The 18,237-nt window shown below is 60.9% G+C and overlaps 2 protein-coding genes across 2 annotated transcripts; both read right to left on the reverse strand.

Annotated features, from left to right (window-relative positions):
• Positions 1–743: 743 nt before the first annotated feature.
• On the reverse strand, positions 744–7,810 carry ETHE1 (ETHE1 persulfide dioxygenase; the record flags this gene model as incomplete). Its single annotated transcript, XM_069883104.1, has 6 exons — positions 7,689–7,810; positions 5,357–5,501; positions 4,954–5,099; positions 2,793–2,922; positions 1,722–1,811; positions 744–880 (listed from the first exon to the last, which is right to left on the reverse strand). Coding segments are annotated over exons 1-6 (753 nt in total), but the record flags the coding sequence as incomplete, so codon positions are not given.
• A 599-nt stretch (positions 7,811–8,409) lies between these two features.
• XRCC1 (X-ray repair cross complementing 1) lies at positions 8,410–17,826 on the reverse strand. The gene is given in 17 exon segments (XM_069883105.1): positions 8,410–8,692; positions 8,784–8,862; positions 9,387–9,477; positions 9,585–9,667; positions 9,940–9,982; positions 10,087–10,144; positions 10,294–10,381; positions 10,944–11,060; positions 11,970–12,232; positions 13,032–13,137; positions 13,218–13,259; positions 13,261–13,342; positions 13,386–13,464; positions 14,083–14,241; positions 16,254–16,349; positions 17,567–17,659; positions 17,748–17,826. Coding segments are annotated over 17 exon segments (1,641 nt in total). The 5' UTR covers positions 17,799–17,826; the 3' UTR covers positions 8,410–8,581.
• Between the last annotated feature and the right edge of the window lie 411 nt (positions 17,827–18,237).

The raw sequence follows: 18,237 nt of genomic DNA on the forward strand, positions 1-18,237 counted from the left end.
GGAAAAATGGCGGTTTTGAGGGGGAAAAGGGTGTTTTGAGGGGAAAAAGGTGAGTTTTGAGGGGAAAAAGGGGGTTTTGAGGGGAAAAGGGGGGTTTTGAGGGGAAAAAGGTGAGTTTTGAGGGGAAAAAGGGGGTTTTGAGGGGAAAAGGGGGGTTTTGAGGAGAAAAAGGGGGGGGTTGAGGAGAACAAGGGGGTTTTGAGGAGAAAAAGGGGGTTTTGAGGGGGAAAAGGGGGGTTTTGAGGGGAAAATGGGGGTTTTGAGGGGAAAAAGAGGGATTTGAGGGGAAAAATGGGGGATTTGATGGAAAAATGGGGGATTTGATGGAAAAATGGGGGATTTGAGGGGAAAAAGAGGGTTTTTGAGGGGAAAAAGGGTTTTTGAGGGGAAAAAGAGGGTTTTTGAGGGGAAAAAGGATTTTGAGGGGAAAAAGAGGGTTTTTGAGGGGAAAAAGGGTTTTTGAGGGGAAAAAGAGGGTTTTTGAGGAGAAAAAGGGGCTTTTGAGGGGAAAAAAGGGGGGACTTGAGGGGAAAAGGGGGATTTTAGGGGAAAAAGGGGGGACTTGAGGGGAAAAGGGGGATTTTGAGGGGAAAAATGGTGGGTTTGAGGGAAAAAAGGGGGATTTGCGGGGAAAAGGGGGGTTTTGAGGGGAAAAATGGTGGTTTTGAGGGAAAAAAAGGGGGATTTAAAGGGGGAAAAGGGGGGTTTTGAGGGGGAAGAGCGGGGTGGGATTTGAGGTGAACAGGGGGCTTTGTCCCCTCACCCATGAGCCGCGGGCGCGGCAGGTCCAGCCGCTCCATCAGCTCCACGAAGGCCTCGGGGCTCAGCGTCAGGCGGGGGTTGTGGCGTCGCTCCTCGCCCACCGTGGACACCGAGTGCCCTGGGGGGGGGGGGGGGGGGCGGCGTCACCCCCAAACCCACAATTGGCCCCCCCCCCCCGCCCCATAAGTGACCTTCAAACCCCCATTTTCCGCCTTTCAGGGTCCTTTAACCCCCCCCGAGCTCCTCTAAGAAGCACCCCCAGCCCCATAAGTGACCCCCCCAGACCCACAAGTGACCCTCAACTACCCCCACAGCCCCCCAACTGCCCCCCAGTTCCTCTCCCAGCCCCCAAACTGCCCCCAGTTGTTCCCCCAGCCCCACAACTGCCACCCCCAGCCCCCCCAGTTGCCCCCACAGCCCCCCAACTGCCCCCAGTTGCCCCCCAGCCCCTCAAGTGCCCCCTAAGTATCCCCCAGTTGCCCTTCCCAGCCCCCCAACTGCCCCCAGTCACCCCCTAGGCTCCCCAACTGCCCCCCAATTACCCCCTAGCCCCCCAAGTGCCCCTCCCAGCCCCCCAACTGCCCCCAGTCACCCCCCAGGCTCCCCAACTGCCCCCCAATTACCCCCTAGCCCCCCAAGTGCCCCTCCCAGCCCCCCAACTGCCCCCAGTCACCCCCCAGGCTCCCCAACTGCCCCCCAATTACCCCCTAGCCCCCCAAGTGCCCCTCCCAGGCCCCCAACTGCCCCCAGTCACCCCCCAGGACCCCCAACTGCCCCCCAAGTGCCCCTCCCAGCCCCCCAACTGCCCCCCAAGTACCCCCCTAGCCCCCCAACAGCCCTCCCAGCCCCCCCAGTTGCCCCTCCCAGCCCTCCAACTGCCCCCAGTCCCCCTCCAGGGCCCCCCAACTGCCCCCCAAGTCCCCCCCCCACCCCCCAACTGCCCCCCCCGAGCCCCCCACCGCTGTAGTCGTGCGCGGGGTAGACCAGGCAGCTGTCGGGGAGGGTGAAAATCTTCTCGTGCACCGAGCGGTACAGGGTGCGGGGGCAGCCTGGGGGGTGTTACCATGGCAACCAGTCACCATGGCAACCGGCACCCCCCCCCCCCCACCCCAGTATCTCCCAGTGCCCTCCCCATCCACCCCAGTGCCTCCCAGTGCCCCTTAGAGCCCCTCCAGTCCCTCCCAGTGCCATTTGGAGCCCCCCCTAGTCTCTCCCAGTGCCATTTCGAGCCCCCCCAGTCCCTCCCAGTGCCATTTGGAGCCCCCCCAGTCCCTCCCAGTGCCACTTAGACCCCCCCACTCCCTCCAGTCTCTCCCAGTGCCACTTAGAGCTCTCCCATTCCTTCCCAGTCCCCTCCAATGCCTCCCAGTGCCCCTTAGAGACCTCCCAGTCTCTCCCACTGCCCCTTAGTGCCCTCCTAGTCTCTCCCAGTGCCACTTAAAGCCCTCCCAGTCCCCCCCAGTCCCCTCCAATGCCTCCCAGTGCCCCTTACTGCCCCCCCAGTCTCTCCTAGTGCCACTTAAAGCCCTACCAGTCCCTCCCAGTCCCTCCCAGTGCAACTTAGAGCTCTCCCACTCCTTCCTAGTCCCCTCCAATGCCTCCCACTCCCCCTAGTGCCCCCCCACTCCATCCCAGTGCCACCTAAAGCCCCTCCAGTCCCTTCCAGTGCCATTTCGAGCCCCCCTTGTCCCTCCCAGTCTCTCCCAGTGCCACTTAGAGCTCTCCCACTCCATCCCAGTGCCACCTAAAGCCCCCCCAGTCCCTCCCAGTGCCATTTGGAGCCCCCCCAGTCCCTCCCAGTGCCATTTGGAGCCCCCCAGTCCCTCCCAGTGCCATTTGGAGCCCCTCCAGTGCCTCCCAGTGCCATTTGGAGCCCCCCCAGCCCCTCCCAGTGCCATTTGGAGCCCCCCAGTCCCTCCCATTGCCATTTCGAGCCCCCCCAGTCCCTCCCAGTGCCATTTGGAGCCCCCCCAGTCCCTCCCAGTGCCATCTGGAGCCCCCCCAGTCCCTCCCAGTGCCCCCAGTGGCACCCTGCTGGAAGTCGGTGCGGCCGCAGCCGCGGATGAGCAGGGCGTCCCCGGTGAAGGCCGCGGAGGCGTCGTCGAGGACGAAGGTCAGACAGCCGGGGGTGTGCCCGGGGCTGGCGCGGGCCTGCAGCGCCTGGGGGGGGGGGCCGGGACCCTCAGGGACCCCTCCGGGTCCCCCAAGACCCCTCGAGGGACCCCCAGGGCCCCTCAGAGCTCCCCAAGACCCCTCCAGTGACCCCCAAACCCCTCTAGATCCCACCGGGACCCCTCTAGGGAGCCCCAAACCCCTCTAGAGACACCCCAGGACCCCTCTAAGGAACCCCAGGACCTATCAGGGACCCCTAAACCCCTCTAGGGACACCCAGGACCCCCCTAGAGGCCCCCAGGACCCATTTAAGGACGTCCATGCTCTGTCTGGAGCCCCCCCAAATCCCTCTAGAGCCCCCAAGCCCCTCTAGAACCCCCCAAACCCCTTTAGAGTCCCCCAAACCCCTCTAGGGAGCCCCAGGACCCCTCTAGAGGCCCCCAGGACCCATTTAAGGACGTCCATGCTCTGTCTGGAGCCCCCCCAAACCCCTCTAGAGCCCCCCAAACGCCTACAGAACCTCCCAGGACCCCTCTCGAGCCCCCCAAACCCCTCTAAAGCCCCCCCAAACCCCTCTAGGGAACCCCAGGACCCCTACAGAACCCTCCACGACCCCTCTAAAGCCCCCCAAACCCCTCTAGAGCTGCCCCAAGCCCCTCTAAAGCCCCCCAAACCCCTCTAGAGTCCCCCAAACCCCTCTAGAACCCCCCAAGCCCCTACAGAACTCCCCAGGACCCCTCTAGAACCCCCCCAAACCCCTCTAGAGTTCCCCAAACCCCTCTAAAGCCCCCAAACCCCTCGAAACCCCCTCCCAACCCCTCTAAAGCCCCCCAGACCCCTCTAGAGCACCCCAGGAGCCCTCTAGAACCCCCCAAACCCCTACAGAACTCCCTAGGACCCCTCTAGAACCCTCCCAAACCCCTTTAGAGTCCCCCAAACCCCTCTAGGGGACCCCAGGACCCCTCTAGAGCCCCCCAAACCCCTCTAAAGACCCCCAAAGCCCTCTAGGGAACGCCAGGACCCCTCCAAAGCCCTCCAAACCCCTCTAGAGCCCTCCAAACTCCTCTAGAGTCCCCCCAGGAGCCCTCTAGAGCCCCCTCAAACCCCTCTAGAGTCCCCCAAACCCCTCTAGGGAATCCCAGGACCCCTACAGAACCCCCCAGGACCCCTCTAGAGCCCCCCAAACCCCTCTAAAGCCCCCCCAGGAGCCCTCTAGAGCCCCCCCAAACCCCTCTAGAGTCCCCTGAACCCCTCTAGGGAACCCCAGGAGCCCTCTAGAGCACCCCAAACCCCTACAGAACTCCCCAGAACACCTCTAGAGCCCCCTCAAACCCCTCTAGAGTCCCCCAAACCCCTCTAGGGAACCCCAGGACCCCTACAGAACCCCCCTGGACCCCTCTAGAGCCCCCCAAACCCCTCTAAAGCCCCCCCCCAAGCCCTCTAGGGAACCCCAGGACCCCTCTAGAGAACCTCAGGAACCCTCTAAAGCCCCGCAAACCCCTCTAAAGCCCCCTAAACCCCTCTAGAGCCCCCCAGACCCCTCTAGAGTCCCCCAAAACCCCTCTAGAGTCCCCCAAACCCCTCTAGGGAACCCCAGGACCCCTCTAGAGAACCTCAGGAACCCTCTAAAGCCCCGCAAACCCCTCTAAAGCCCCCTAAACCCCTCTAGAGCCCCCCAGACCCCTCTAGAATCCCCCGAAACCCCTCTAGAGTCCCCCAAACCCCTCTAGGGAACCCCAGGACCCCTCTAGAGCCCCCCAAGCTCCTCTAAAGCCCCCCAAAACCCTCTAGGGAACCCCAGAACCCCTACAGGACCCCCCAGGACCCCTCTAGAACCCCCCAAAGCCCTCTAGGGAACCCCAGGACCCCTCTAGAGCCCCCCAAGCTCCTCTAAAGCCCCCCAAAACCCTCTAGGGAACCCCAGGACCCCTCTAGAGCCCCCCCCGACCTCTCTAGAGTCCCCCATACCCCTCTAGGGAACCCCAGGACCCCTACAGAGCCCCCCAGGACCCCTCTAGAGTCCCCCAAAGCCCTCTAGGGGACCCCAGGACCCCTCTAAAGCCCCCGTCCCCGTCTCACGAAGGCCCCGAAGCGGAGCTCGTCCCCGTCGCTCAGGAGGACGTCGGCGCGGGCGCCGCTGGCGCGGGAGATGGCCGAGCGGCAGCCCAGGGCGCGGCGCAGAGCCCCCGAGCCCGTGACGTGGTCGGCGTGGCAGTGGGTGTTCACTGAAGGGGGGGACACAGGGGTCACCTCCCCCCTCAAACGGCACCCAGGACCCCCCCTTCCCCCTTTAGAGGGGAGCCAGGACCCCCCTCCACCTTATAGAGGATCCAAAATCACCCCCCAACCCATAGAGGGGGACTTTGGGGGGGGAGTCTGGGGTTTCTTGGGAATTATGAGGGTTTCTGGGGGTCTGGGGGGTCCCTGGGGGGTGTTCCTGGGGCTCCCTGGGAATTCTGGGGGTCCCTTTGGGGGTCCCCACCGGCGTATCGCAGGCGCAGGCCCAGCTCGCGCAGCAGCCGCGTGTCTCGCGCCACCGTCTCGAGCACGGGGTCGATGAGGACGGCGTCGCCCGAGCTCGCGTCCGCCAGCAGGTACGTGTAGGAGCACGAGGAGGCCTCGAAGAGCTGGGGGGGGAACACGCCGTCACCCCGAAACCCACGGGAACCCCCCCTACGGGCACCCCAAAAACCCACAAACACCCCAACATCCCTCAGTTTCACAAGAAAATACCCAGAAATGCACCAAAACCACCTCCAAAATCCCTGTTTCCCACGAAAATACCCAGAAACACCCCCAAAACCCCTCTGTTTCCCAAAAAAACCACCCAGAAACACCCCCAAAATCCCTCTATTTCCCAAGAAAAGACCCAGAAACACCCCAAAACCACTCAAAACCATCCCAAAACCACTCAAAAACACCCCCAAATCCCTGTTTCCCACAAAACCCCCCAAAATCACACTATTTCCCTCCAAAATACCCAGAAACACCCCAAAAATCCCTCTATTTCCCAAGAAAAGACCCAGAAACACCCCAAAAACACTCAAAAACACCCCCAAAATCCCTCCGATTCCCAAGAAAAGACCCAGAAACACCCCAAAACCACTCAAAAACACCCCCAAAATCCTTGTTTCTCCCCAAAATACCCAGAAACAACCCCAAAAGTCCTCTGTTTCCCAAGAAAACACCCAGAAACACCCCCAAAATCCCTGTATTCCCCCAAAATACCCAGAAACGCTCCCAAAACCACTCAAAACCACCCCAAAACCACTCAAAACCACCCCGAAAACACTCAAAAACACCCCCAAAATCCCTCCGATTCCCAAGAAAAGACCCAGAAACACCCCAAAACCACTCAAAAACACCCCCAAAATCCCTGTTTCTCCCCAAAATACCAGAAACAACCCCAAAAGTCCTCTGTTTCCCAAGAAAACACCCAGAAACACCCCCAAAATCCCTGTATTCCCCAAAAATACCCAGAAACGCTCCCAAAACCACTCAAAACCACCCCAAAACCGCTCAAAACCACCCCAAAACCACTCAAAACCACCCCAAAACCACTCAAAAACACCCCAAAATCCCTCTTTCCCACAAAACCACCCCCAAAATCACACTATTGCCCCCCAAAATACCCAGAAACACCCCAAAAATCCTTCTATTTCCCAAGAAAAGACCCAGAAACACCCCAAAACCAATCAAAACCACCCCAAAACCACTCAAAAACACCCCCAAAATCCCTGTTTCTCCCCAAAATACCCAGAAACGCCCCCAAATCCCTCTGTTTCCCAAAAAAACCACCCAGAAGCACCCCCAAAATCCTTCTAGTTTCCCCCAAAATGCCCCAAACCACCCAGAAACACCCCAAACCACCCCCAAGTCCATTTATTGCACCCCAAAACACCCAGAAACACCCCCAAATCCCTCTATTTCCCAAGAAGACCCAGAAACACCCCAAAACCACCCAGAAACACCCCCAAACCCCCTCTATTTCCCCCCAAAATACCCAGAAATGCCGCCAAAAACCCCGTTTCCCCCCAAGATACCCAGAAGCACCCCAAAATTCCTCCATTTCCCTCAAAATCCCCCAAACACCCAGAAACACCCTCAAACCACCCCCAAAATCCCTCTATTTCCCCCAAAAATACCCAGAAACGCCCCCAACATCCCTCTATTTCCCAAGAAAGGACCCAAAACCACACCTAAAATCCCTGTTTCCCCCCAAAACACCCCAAAACGCCCCCAAATCCCTCTATTTCCCCCCAAAACACCCAGAAACGCCCCCAAAATCCTTTTATTTCCCCCCAAACCCCTTTATTTCCCCCCCCACTGCCCCCTCTTTGACCCCACAGCCGCTTCCGCTTCCGGGTTCCCAGTCCCTCCCAGTCCCTCCCAGTTCCCCACCAGCGACCTGCACTTCAGCCCAGTGACCCCAGTCCCTCCCAGTCCCCTCCCAGTGACTTCCAGTCCTTTCCAGTCCCCTCCCAGTCCATCCCATTGGCACCCAGTCCATCCCAGTGCCCCCCAGTCCACCTCCAGTCCGTCCCAGTGCCCCCCAATCCCCTCCCAGTGCCCCCCAGTCCGTCCCAGTGCCCTCCCAGTCCATCCCAGTGCCCCCCATTCCATCTCAGTGCCCTCCCAGTCCACTCCAGTGCCTCCCAGTCTGTCCCAGTGGCCCCCAGTCCGTCCCAGTGCCCCCCAGTCCATCCCAGTGCCCTCCCAGTCCATCCCAGTACCCCCCAATCCCCTCCCAGTCCATCCCAGTGCCCCCCAGTCCATCCCAGTGCCCCCCAATCCCCTCCCCGTGCCTCCCCGACCTGTCGCAGCAGCAGCCGCCGCCCCTCCCCCCCCCCCGCCCCCGTCCCGAAGCCTCGAGCGGCCGCGAATGTCGCGATTGTCGCGATCCTCGCGCGACTCCACATGACGGCGGGGGGGGGCGGGGGGGGGTGTGCGGGGGGGAAGCCCTTAAATAGCCTCGGGGGCGGGACCTGGACGAGGGGGCGGGGCCTCCGAACTCCTTAAAGGGGCAACGGCCCCGCGGTGGGGCCCGCGCTTAAAGGGGCAACGGGGGTGGATCTATAGGTCGGGGGCGGTTATGGGGTGGATCTATGGGGCAGGGGGTGGTTGTGGGGCAGATCTGTGGGTCTATGGGGCAGAGAATGGTGCTGGAGCAGACGTGTGGGGCACAGGGTGGCTCGATGGGGTTGTGGGGCAGGATGGGTGGGGCCCACAGAGCAGCCGTAGCCGCTTTAAGAGCCGGGGGAGGCCCCGCCCCTCCCCATTAACCCCTTCAGTACCCAAAACAGCTTTATTTCACCTTAAAAGGGAGATCATGGGGGGGTCAGGGGGTTACAAGGAGGCCATGATGGGGTCACAGGGGGGTCAAGGGGGCACAGGGAGGCCATGATGGGGTCACAGGGGGGTCAGGGGGTTACAAGGAGGCCATGATGGGGTCATGATGGGGTCACGGGGGCACAAGGCGGCCATGATGGGGTCACAGGGGGGTCAAGGGGGCACGAGGCGGCCATGATGGGGTCACGGGGGGGTCATGATGGTGTTATGGGGAGGTCACAGGTTTGCAGGGGGAACATGTGGGGGTCAGAGAGAGGCCATGATGGGGTCACATGGGGGTCACGGGGTTCCGGGGAGGCCATGATGGGGTCACATGGGGGTCAGGGGGTTCCGGGGAGGCCATGATGGCGTCAGGGGGTCACGGGGGGGCGAGCAGGAAGGGCTGGGGGGGCAGGAGCCGCAGTCGCTCCCCACAGCGAAGCACCCAGCGCGATCCAACCAGCGTCTGGCCCGGGCGCAGCCGCAGCTCCTGGGGGGGGACAAAAAGGGGGTTAGGGGGAGCCCAGACCCACCCCCAGACCCCCCAAGCCCCGCCCCTCGGCCCCAGGCCCCGCCCCCACCTGCTGTAGCTCCGCCCCCTCCTCCTCCTGCGCCGCCACCACGTGCGTCACCGCGTCCGTCAGCGAGGGGGACAGCGTCCTGCGCGCCAGTACAGACCAGTAAGGACCAGTATGGGGCAGTACAGACCCGTACCGATCTCTACAGGCCAGTACAGATCAATCCCTGGACCAGTACGGACCAGTAAAGACCAGCACAGAAGAGCACAGGACCAGTACAGATCTCTATGGACCAGTATGGGCCAGTCCAGACCAGTACAGAAGTACAGGGACCAGTACACAGATCAATAACGACCAGTATAGACCAGTAAAGGTCAGTTCAACCCAGTATGACCGAGCGCAGCCCACTCTGACCCAGTAGAACTGCCCAGTAACCCCCAGTACAGCCTCCCAGTATAACCCAGTAAAACAGGCTCCTATAGGGCAACCCAGTCTGACCTCCCAGTGCCCCCCAGTCCCTCCCACTCCCCTCCCAGTGCCCCCCAGTCCCTCCCAATCCCCTCCCAGTGCCCCCAGTCTCTCCCAATCCCCTCCCAGTCCATCCCAGTGCCCCCCAGTCTCTCCCAGTCCCCTCCCAGTCTATCCCAGTGCCCCCCAGTCCCTCACCCCCCGAACGCAGTCACGTAGCGCAGCAGCCGCCGTCCCTCCCCCTCGGGGAATTCTCCATGGAAAAAGAAGGTTTTGTCCTCAAAAAAATCTGCGATTTGAGAAAAAAAAAAAAAAAGGAGTCAGAAAAGGGGGGAGGGGCCCCCCTGAACCGCCCCCCAGCCCCCCTGAACCCCCAAACCCCCCTCCAGGACCCACCGGGGAGGGGAGGGATGGGCTCCTCCTCCTCGTCCTCCTCCTCCTCGCTGTTCTCCTCGGTGGAGCCACCATAGGGGTCGTCCCTGGGGGGGAAAGGGTTAACAGGCCCTCCCAGTGCCTCCCAGTCCCCTCCAGTGACCTCAAATCCCCTCCCAATCTCCTCCCAGTGCCCCCCGGCCCCTCCCAGTGCCTCCCAGTCCTTCCCAGTGCCCCCCAATCCCCTCCCAGTGCCCCCCAATCCCTCCCTAGTCCCCCCAGTCCCTCCCAATGACCTCAAATCCCCTCCCAGTCCTTCCCAGTCCCCCCCCAGTCCCCCCCAGTCCCCTCCCAGTCCTTCCCAGTGCCCCCCAATCACCTCTCAGGTTCAGCTTCAGCTTCAGCTTCATCTAAATCAGAGCCTGTAGGGGGGCAGAGGGCAGTGTTGGGGGGGGTCCCCATTTTAATTTGGGGGGGTCCCCAGCTTTCCTGGGGGGTGTTTAAGGTGGGGGGGGGGGGGAGTTACCTGGGGGGTCGGAGCTCGGGGGGGTCCCGGGGGGGGCGGGGCTGGGAGGGGGAGGGGCCTGAAAGAGAGAAGGGGGGAGGGGTGAGAGGGGGCAGGGACCCAAAATGGGGGGGGTGGGAGTAGAAAGGGGGGGTGGGGGGCAAATAAAAAGAGGGGGGGCACAAAAAGGGGGTGGGGGGGGTCCTCATCCCCTTCCCCACCTCCCACCTGTCGGGGGGGGCGGGGCGAGGGGGGGGGAGGGGCGTCCGAGCTCTCCTCGTCGCTGCCGGAGGAGCCGGATCCGTCCAGGAGGTACCTGGGGGGGGGGGAGGGGGCGGGGTCAGAGGAGGCCCCGCCCACAAGGGGCGTGGCATCACGTGACCCCCTCTAGGCCCCGCCCACAAGGGGGCGTGGCCTAGTGGATCCACTAAACCCACCCAGTATAATCTGCTACCATAAACCAGTATAACCCCCCAGTACAACCCAGTAGGGCCCAGTCCAGCCCCCCAGCCGCACCCACTATGGGCTCCCAGTATAACTTGTTACCATAAACCAGTCCAACCCAGTATAACCTGCTCCCACAGCCCAGTCGAACCCAGTACGACCCAGTCTGACCCCCCAGTCCCACCCGGTACAGCCTCCCAGTATAACCTGCTCCCATAAACCAGTATAACCTGCTACCACAGCCCAGTTGAACCCAGTATGACCCAGTCTAACCTCCCAGTATGGGCTCCCAGTATAACCCGCTCCCATAAACCAGTAGGACCCGGCATAATCCGCTATCACAGCCCAGTCCAAGCTCCCAGTCCAACCCAGTCCGAGCCCGCGCCAGCTCCCAGCGCAAACCAGTGTGTCCCAGTAGGAGGGGAGGGGCTCACGGGGCGCAGGGCAGGCGGCGCTGGCGCCTCTCGCAGTCCCAGATCCAGGCGGGTCCCACCACGACCCCCCCCAGGGCCCGGGCCTGGGCGGCCTTGGGCGTGCGGGGGAAGGCGCAGCTGCCGGGGCGGGTAATTACAGCTAATTAGCCATAATTAGCGCTCGGAGGGGGGTTAATTTACATTGGGGGGGGGGGGAAAGGGGCACGGGGGGCAGGAGGGGGCAAGGGGGAAGTGGCTGGGGATGGAGAGGGGGCGTGGCCTGAGATCGAGGGGCGTGGCCTAAGGGCCAAGGGGCGTGGCCAAAGGAGGGGGCGTGGCCTATGACTGAGATGAGGTCATAGGGGTTATGTTGGGGGCGTGGCCTAAGGACAAAGGGGCGTGGTCTGAGCTCAGGGGCGTGGCCTAAGGACAAAGGGGCGTGGTCTGAGCTCGGGGGGCGTGGCCTAAGGAACGGGGAGGCTCAAGGGGGGCGTGGCCTGAGCCAATGGGGCGTGGCCTAAGGGCCAAGGGGCGTGGTCTGAGCTCAAAGGGGCGTGGCCAAATGTAAGGGGCGCAGCCTATGACTGGATATAGGGTCATGTGGCGATGCTGGGGGTGTGGCCTAAGGACAAGGGGGCGTGGCCTGAGCTCAAGGGGCGTGGCCTAAGGGGCAAGGGGGACAGGCACAGACAGGATTACGCTGGGGGCGTGGCCTGAGCTCAAAGGGGGCGTGGCCTGAGCTCAAAGGGGGCGTGGCTTGCGACTGAGATAGGGCCCTGGGGAAGGATGCTGATAATGGGGCGGGGCCTAAGGACCAAGGGGGCGGGGGCTGAGCATGAGGGGCGTGGCCTAAGGGGGAAGGAGGCACCTAGAGGCATGGCCTGAGCCAGGGGGGCGTGGCCTGAGCCAGGGGGGCGTGGCCTGAGCCAGGGGGGCGTGGCCTGAGGGTTGGAGGTAGATCCCATGGGGAGGTTGAGGCTGGGGGTGTGGCCTAAAGCAAAGGGGGCGTGGCCTAAGGGCCGAGGAGGCGCGTCCCGCAGTACCTACACCAGGTGGGTGCTGTCGGGGGTCCAGTCGGGGCGGTAGGAGGCGCCCATGGCCGTGGCGGCCTCGCGCAGGCGGCTCCGCAGAGGGTTCTGGAAGCCGCTCAGCACCAGCACCACCCCGGCCAGGACGGGGCCCGGCGCGGGGGGGGGGACGTTTCGGGGGGGCCGGGACGCGGGGCGCGGGGGACCCGTTGGCTTTCGGAGACGAGCCGGGGCGCTTCCGGGGAGAGCCTTCCGCTTTGGGGGCAGGCGGCGCTTGGGGGGCTGCGGGGAGAGAGAAAGGGGGGGTCACGGGGGTCTGGGACCCCAAAAAATAGGGGTGCCGGACCACTAGGACCCCAAAAATGGGGAGTCCTGGGTACTTGGGGCCCCAAAAATAGGAGTCCTGGACCTCTAGGATCCCAAAAACGGGGATCAGGGTGCTTGGATCCCACAAAAATGCGGGTCCTGGACCTCTGGGACCCCAAAAATGGGGGTCCCGGACCACTAGGACCCCAAAAATGGGGATCAGGGTGCTTGGGGCCCCCAAAATAGGACTCCTGCACCTCTAGGGCCCCAAAAACAGGGATCAGGGTGCTTGGATCCCACTAAAATGGGGGTCTTGGACCTCTGGGACCCCAAAAATGGGGGTCCTGGACCTCTGGGACTCCAAAAATGGGGATCAGGGTGCTTGGCTCACACAAAAATGGGGGTCCTGGGTACTTGAGGCCCCAAAAATAGGAGTCCTGGACCTCTAGGACCCCAAAAATGGGGGTCCTGGTTACTTGAGGCCCCAAAAATAGGAGTCCTGCACCTCTAGGGCCCCAAAAACAGGGATCAGGGTGCTTGGATCACACAAAAACAGGGTCCTGCACCTCTAGGACCCCAAAAAAGGAGGGTACTGGACCACTAGGACCCCAAAAATGGGGGTCCTGGACCTCTGGGACCCCAAAAACAGGGGTCAGGGTGCTTGGATCACAGAAAAATGGGGGTCCTGGACCGCTGGGACCCCAAAAAATGAGGGTCCTGAGTATTTGGGACCCCAAAACTGTGGGTCTGGGGTCGTGGCGGGGGGGGTCCTCACCTTGGGGGTGGAGCCTGCGCTGGCCTGGAGGGCGGCGAGGGCGTAACTGGGCCCCGGAGGGTCCTTGGGGGTCGCTTGGGGGGCGAGACAGGGGGGGCAGTGAGGGCTCCCAGAGCCCCCCCACGCCCCACAAAGGGGTCCCGGGGTTGGGGGGGGGGGTTACCTGTGGAGGGGGAGGGGGGGCGCTTATAGAAGAGGGAGCCGGGGGGGGCGCTGGGGGCTGCCCCCCTCCTCCCGCACCGTGAAGGGACCCAAACGTCGGACCTGGGGGGGGGGAAAGGAGGGAAAAAAGGGGGTGAGGGGGGAGTTCTCTGGGGGTGAGGGGGGGAGTTCTGGGGGTGAGGGGGGGGCTACGGGGCTGGCGCGGGGGGGGGTCGTCGTTTTCCTCCGGGGGGGAGAAGACACGGACGAAGGAGAGACCGAAGGGGCGGGTCTGGGGGGGGGGGGGAGGGGGGGCAATTACCCCCTAGCCCCAATTAGCCCCCTCCCTGCCCCAATTAGCCCCCTCCCTTCCTTAATTAGCCCCCTCCCCATTTAACCCTTTTTTCCCAACTCAATTAGCCCCTCCCCACCCCAATTAGCCCCCTCCCCATTTAACCCTTTTGTTCCACCTCAATTAGCCCCCTCCCCACCCTAATTAGTCCCTCCTCACCCCAATTAGCCCCCTCCCTGCCCCAATTAGCCCCCTCCCCATTTAATCCCTTCCTCCCCACCCCAATTAGCCCCCTCCCCATTTAACCCTTTTCTTCCAACTCAATTAGCCCCCTCCCCACCCCAATTAGTCCCCTCCCCGCCCCAATTAGCCCCTCCCCCGCCCAATTAGCCCCTCCCCCGCCCCAATTAGCCCCCTCCCCTGCCCCAATTAGCCCCCTCCCCATTTAACCCTTTTCTTCCACCTCAATTAGCCCCTCCCTGCCCCAATTAGCCCCTCCCCCGCCCCAATTAGCCCCTCCCCGCCCCAATTAGCCCCTCCCCGCCCCAATTAGCCCCTCCCCCATTTAACCCCTTCCCCCCCGCCCCGTGGGGGCTAATTACCCCCCTAATGACTGGCCTGGCAGTAGGGCTGGGAGCAGACGAGGCGCAGGCGCCGCCCCCCCCGCGCGGCCGCCCCCCCGACCAGCGCCTCGGGCCCGAAGAGCCGAACCCGCCGCAGCTCGGCCCCCGCGCGGCTCTCGCCCGGAGACAGGAACGCGGCCGTCGGCAGCAGCACCTGCCCCAGCGGGGGGACAAAATAGGGGAAAAAGAGAGAAAACGGGGGAAAAATGGAGAAAATGGGGAAAAAATGAGGGGAAAAGGGGAGAAAATGGGGCAAAAAGGGGAGAAAACGGGGGAAAAACAGGGGAAAAGGGGAGAAAATGGGCAAAAAGGGGAGAAAAAGGGAGAAAACGGGGGGAAAAGGGGAGAAAACGGGGGGAAAATAAGGGGAAAAGGGGAGAAAATGGGGCAAAAAGGGGAGAAAATGGGGGAAAAACAAGGGAAAAGGGGAGAAAATGGGCAAAAAGGGGAGAAAAAGAGAGAAAATGGGGGGAAAAGGGGAGAAAAAGGGAGAAAATGGGGGGAAATGGGGGGAAATGGGGGGAAATGGGGCGAAAGGGGGAGAAAATGGGGAAAAAATAGGAGAAAAAGAGAGAAAATGGGGGAAAAGGGGAGAAAATGGGGTGAAAGGGGGAGAAAATGGAGAAAAATAGGAGAAAAAGCAAGAAAATGGGGTGAAAAGGGGAGAAAATGGGGCGAAAGGGGGAGAAAATGGGGAAAAAATAGGAGAAAAAGCAAGAAAATGGGGTGAAAAGGGGAGAAAATGGGGTGAAAGGAGGAGAAAATGGAGAAAAACAGGAGAAAAAGTGAGAAAATGGGGCAAAAGGGGGAGAAAATGGGGAAAAAATAGGAGAAAAAGCGAGAAAATGGGGGAAAAGGGGAGAAAATGGGGCGAAAGGGGGAGAAAAAGTGAGAAAATGGGGGGAAAAGGGGAGAAAGAGAGAAAACAGGGCGAAAGGGGGAGAAAACGGGGCGAAAGGGGGAGAAAATGGGGGAAAAGGGGAGAAAATGGGGGAAAAGGGGAGAAAATGGGGAAAAAATGGAGAAAAAGAGAGAAAATGGGGTGAAAAGGGGAGAAAATGGGGTGAAAGGAGGAGAAAATGGAGAAAAACAGGAGAAAAAGTGAGAAAATGAGGGGAAAAGGGGAGAAAATGGGGCAAAAGGGGGAGAAAATGGGGAAAAAACAGGAGAAAAAGTGAGAAAATGGGGAAAAAATAGGAGAAAAAGCAAGAAAATGGGGGGAAAAGGGGAGAAAATGGGGCAAAAAGGGGAGAAAACAGGGCGAAAAGAGGAGAAAACGGGGGCGAAAAGAGGGGCAAAAGGGGAGAAAATGGGCAAAAAGGGGAGAAAATGGGCAAAAAGGGGAGAAAATGGGCAAAAAGGGGAGAAAATGGGCAAAAAGGGGAGAAAATGGGCAAAAAGGAGAGAAAATGGGCAAAAAGGGGAGAAAATGGGCAAAAAGGGGAGAAAATGGGCAAAAAGGGGAGAAAATGGGCAAAAAGGGGAGAAAATGGGCAAAAAGGGGAGAAAATGGGCAAAAAGGGGAGAAAATGGGCAAAAAGGGGAGAAAATGGGCAAAAAGGGGAGAAAATGGGCAAAAAGGGGAGAAAATGGGCAAAAAGGGGAGAAAACGGGGGGAAAAGGGGGAGAAAACGGGGGGAAAAGGGGGAGAAAACGGGGAGAAAACGGGGGGAAAACGGGGGGAAAACGGGGGGAAAACGGGGGGAAAACGGGAGGAAAACGGGAGGAAAACGGGAGGAAAACGGGAGGAAAACGGGAGGAAAAAGGGAGGAAAAAGGGAGGAAAAAGGGAGGAAAAAGGGAGGAAAAAGGGAGGAAATGGGGAAAAGGGGGGAAAAAAGGGAGAAAATGGGGAAAAGGGGGGGAAAAAAGGGAGAAAATGGGGAAAAGGGGGGGGGAAAAGGGAGAAAATGGGGGGAAAACAGGCAAATAAAGAGAGAAAACGGTGGGAAAACGGGAAAAAGGGAGAAAATGGTGTGAAACGGGGGAAATAGAAAAAATGGGGGGGAAATGGGGAGAAAATGGGGGGAAAACAGGGGGAAATGGGGGGAAAACGGGAGGGGAAGAGAGCAAACAGAGCAAAATGGGGGGAAATGGGGAAAAAAGGAGAAAGTGAGGTGAAAACTGGGGAAAGGGGGGGGAGGGGGGGGGGGGGAAAGGGTCTCACCTGGAAGTCGCCGTCCTCGCCCCCCAGAAGAGCCTCCACGAAGGCGGCGCCGTCGTTGCCGATGTGCAGGCTGTGGATGGGGCCGCCCGCCCCCAGCTGCCGGGGGGTCAGCGCCCCACACACACCCCACAGACAGCCCCCCCAACCCTGGGGAACCCACAGAGACCCCCCAGTGCCCTATAGAGACCTCCCAGTGACCCACAGAGACCCCCAGTGCCCTGTAGAGACCCCAGAGTGACCCCAACAGACCCCCCAGTGCCCTATAGGGACCCCCCAGTGACCTATAGAGACCCCAACAGACCCTAGAGTGCCTTATAGAGACCCCAATAGACCCCCCAGTGCCCTACAGACCCCAACAGACCCCCCAGTGCCCTATAGAGACCCCCCCAGTGACCCACAGAGACCCCATAGTGCCCTATAGAGACCCCCCAGAGACTCCAGTGCCCTATAGAGCCCCACAGTGACCCATAGCGACCCCGTAGTGATCCACAGTGACCCCGTAGTGCCCTATGGAGACCCATAGAGACCGCATAGTGCCCTGTAGAGACCCCAAGAGACCCCACAGTGCCCTATAGAGACCCACAGAGACCCCATAGTGCCCTATAGAGATCCCAAGAGACCCCACAGTGTTCCATAGAGACCCATAGAGACGCCATAGTGCCCTATAGAGACCCTATAGCGCCTTATAGAGATCCCAAGAGACCCCACAGTGGTCCATAGAGACCCTGTAGTGCCCTATAGAGACCCTATAGCACCTTATACAGACCCGTAAAGACCCCATAGTGCCCTATAGAGATCCCAAGAGACCCCACAGTGCTCCATAGAGACCCCATAGCACCTTATAGAGACCCGTAGAGACCCCATAGTGCCCTATAGAGATCCCAAAAGACCCCACAGCACTCCATAGAGACCCCACAGTGCCCTATAGAGACCCTACAGTGCCTGACGGAGACCCATAGTGCCCTATTGAGACCCACAGAGACCCCATAGTGCCCTACAGAGATCCCACGAGACCCTACAGCGCTCCATAGAGACCCCGTAGTGCCCTATAGGGCCTTACAGAGACCCACAGCGACCCCATAGTGCCCTATAGAGAGTCCAAGAGACCCCACAGCGCTCCATAGAGACCCATAGAGAGCCCGTAGTGCCCTACAGAGACCCCATAGCGCCTTATAGAGACCCCCAGAGACCCCATAGTGTTCTATAGAGACCCTATAGTGCCCTATAGAGACACACAGAGACCCCCAGTGGACCCCTAAAGACCCCATACCGCCCTGTAGAGACCCCACAGCGCCCCCCGCGCCCCTCTCCACCTCTAGCACGACGCTGATCTGCTTCTCCCCCGCCGCCGCCCCCCGCCAGCGGCCGCCATTGTCCGGTTGCAGCAAATTCTCAGCCGGGAAGCGCTAAAACCGGGGGGGAAAAGGGGGTCGGGAAGGAGCTCGAGGCCTCGGGAAGGAGCTCGAGGCCCTCCCGGCCCCCCCCGGGCCTCACCGGGTCGGAGCTGCTGACGGACACGACGCGCGTTAACGGGATCTCCGGCATCGCTGCTCTCCCGCCACTCCAACCGGAAGTTCCGGTCGCTCTGCCCCCTCCCGGGTCGTCCAACTCTATGGTTACGCGGGCCTCCCGAACGCAACGCGCATGCGCCAAAAGGACACCGCTCTGCCCTTCGCCGAACTCGATGGTTGTTGGTCCTCCCCGTCCCGTCTGCGCGCTGCGCATGCGCAGTGCCCCCCCCCCCCCCCCCCCAATTAAGAGTCGGGGGTAATTACGGGATGGAGAGGGTAATTAGCTCCCCAGCGAGGGCTAATTAGGGGCTAGGGGGGTACTTAGCACCCCTGAGAGGGCTAATTAGGGGCTGGGGGTGGAATTAAGACACCTGAGGGTGTAATTAGGGGCTTCAGGGGGTAATTAAGACTCTTAAGAGGGCAATTAACACCTAATTAGATTCTGAATGGCAGCAATTAAGAACCTAAGTGGA

The sequence above is a fragment of the Phaenicophaeus curvirostris genome, unplaced genomic scaffold, assembly GCF_032191515.1.
Source record: "Phaenicophaeus curvirostris isolate KB17595 unplaced genomic scaffold, BPBGC_Pcur_1.0 scaffold_570, whole genome shotgun sequence".
Lineage (NCBI taxonomy): Eukaryota > Metazoa > Chordata > Aves > Cuculiformes > Cuculidae > Phaenicophaeus > Phaenicophaeus curvirostris.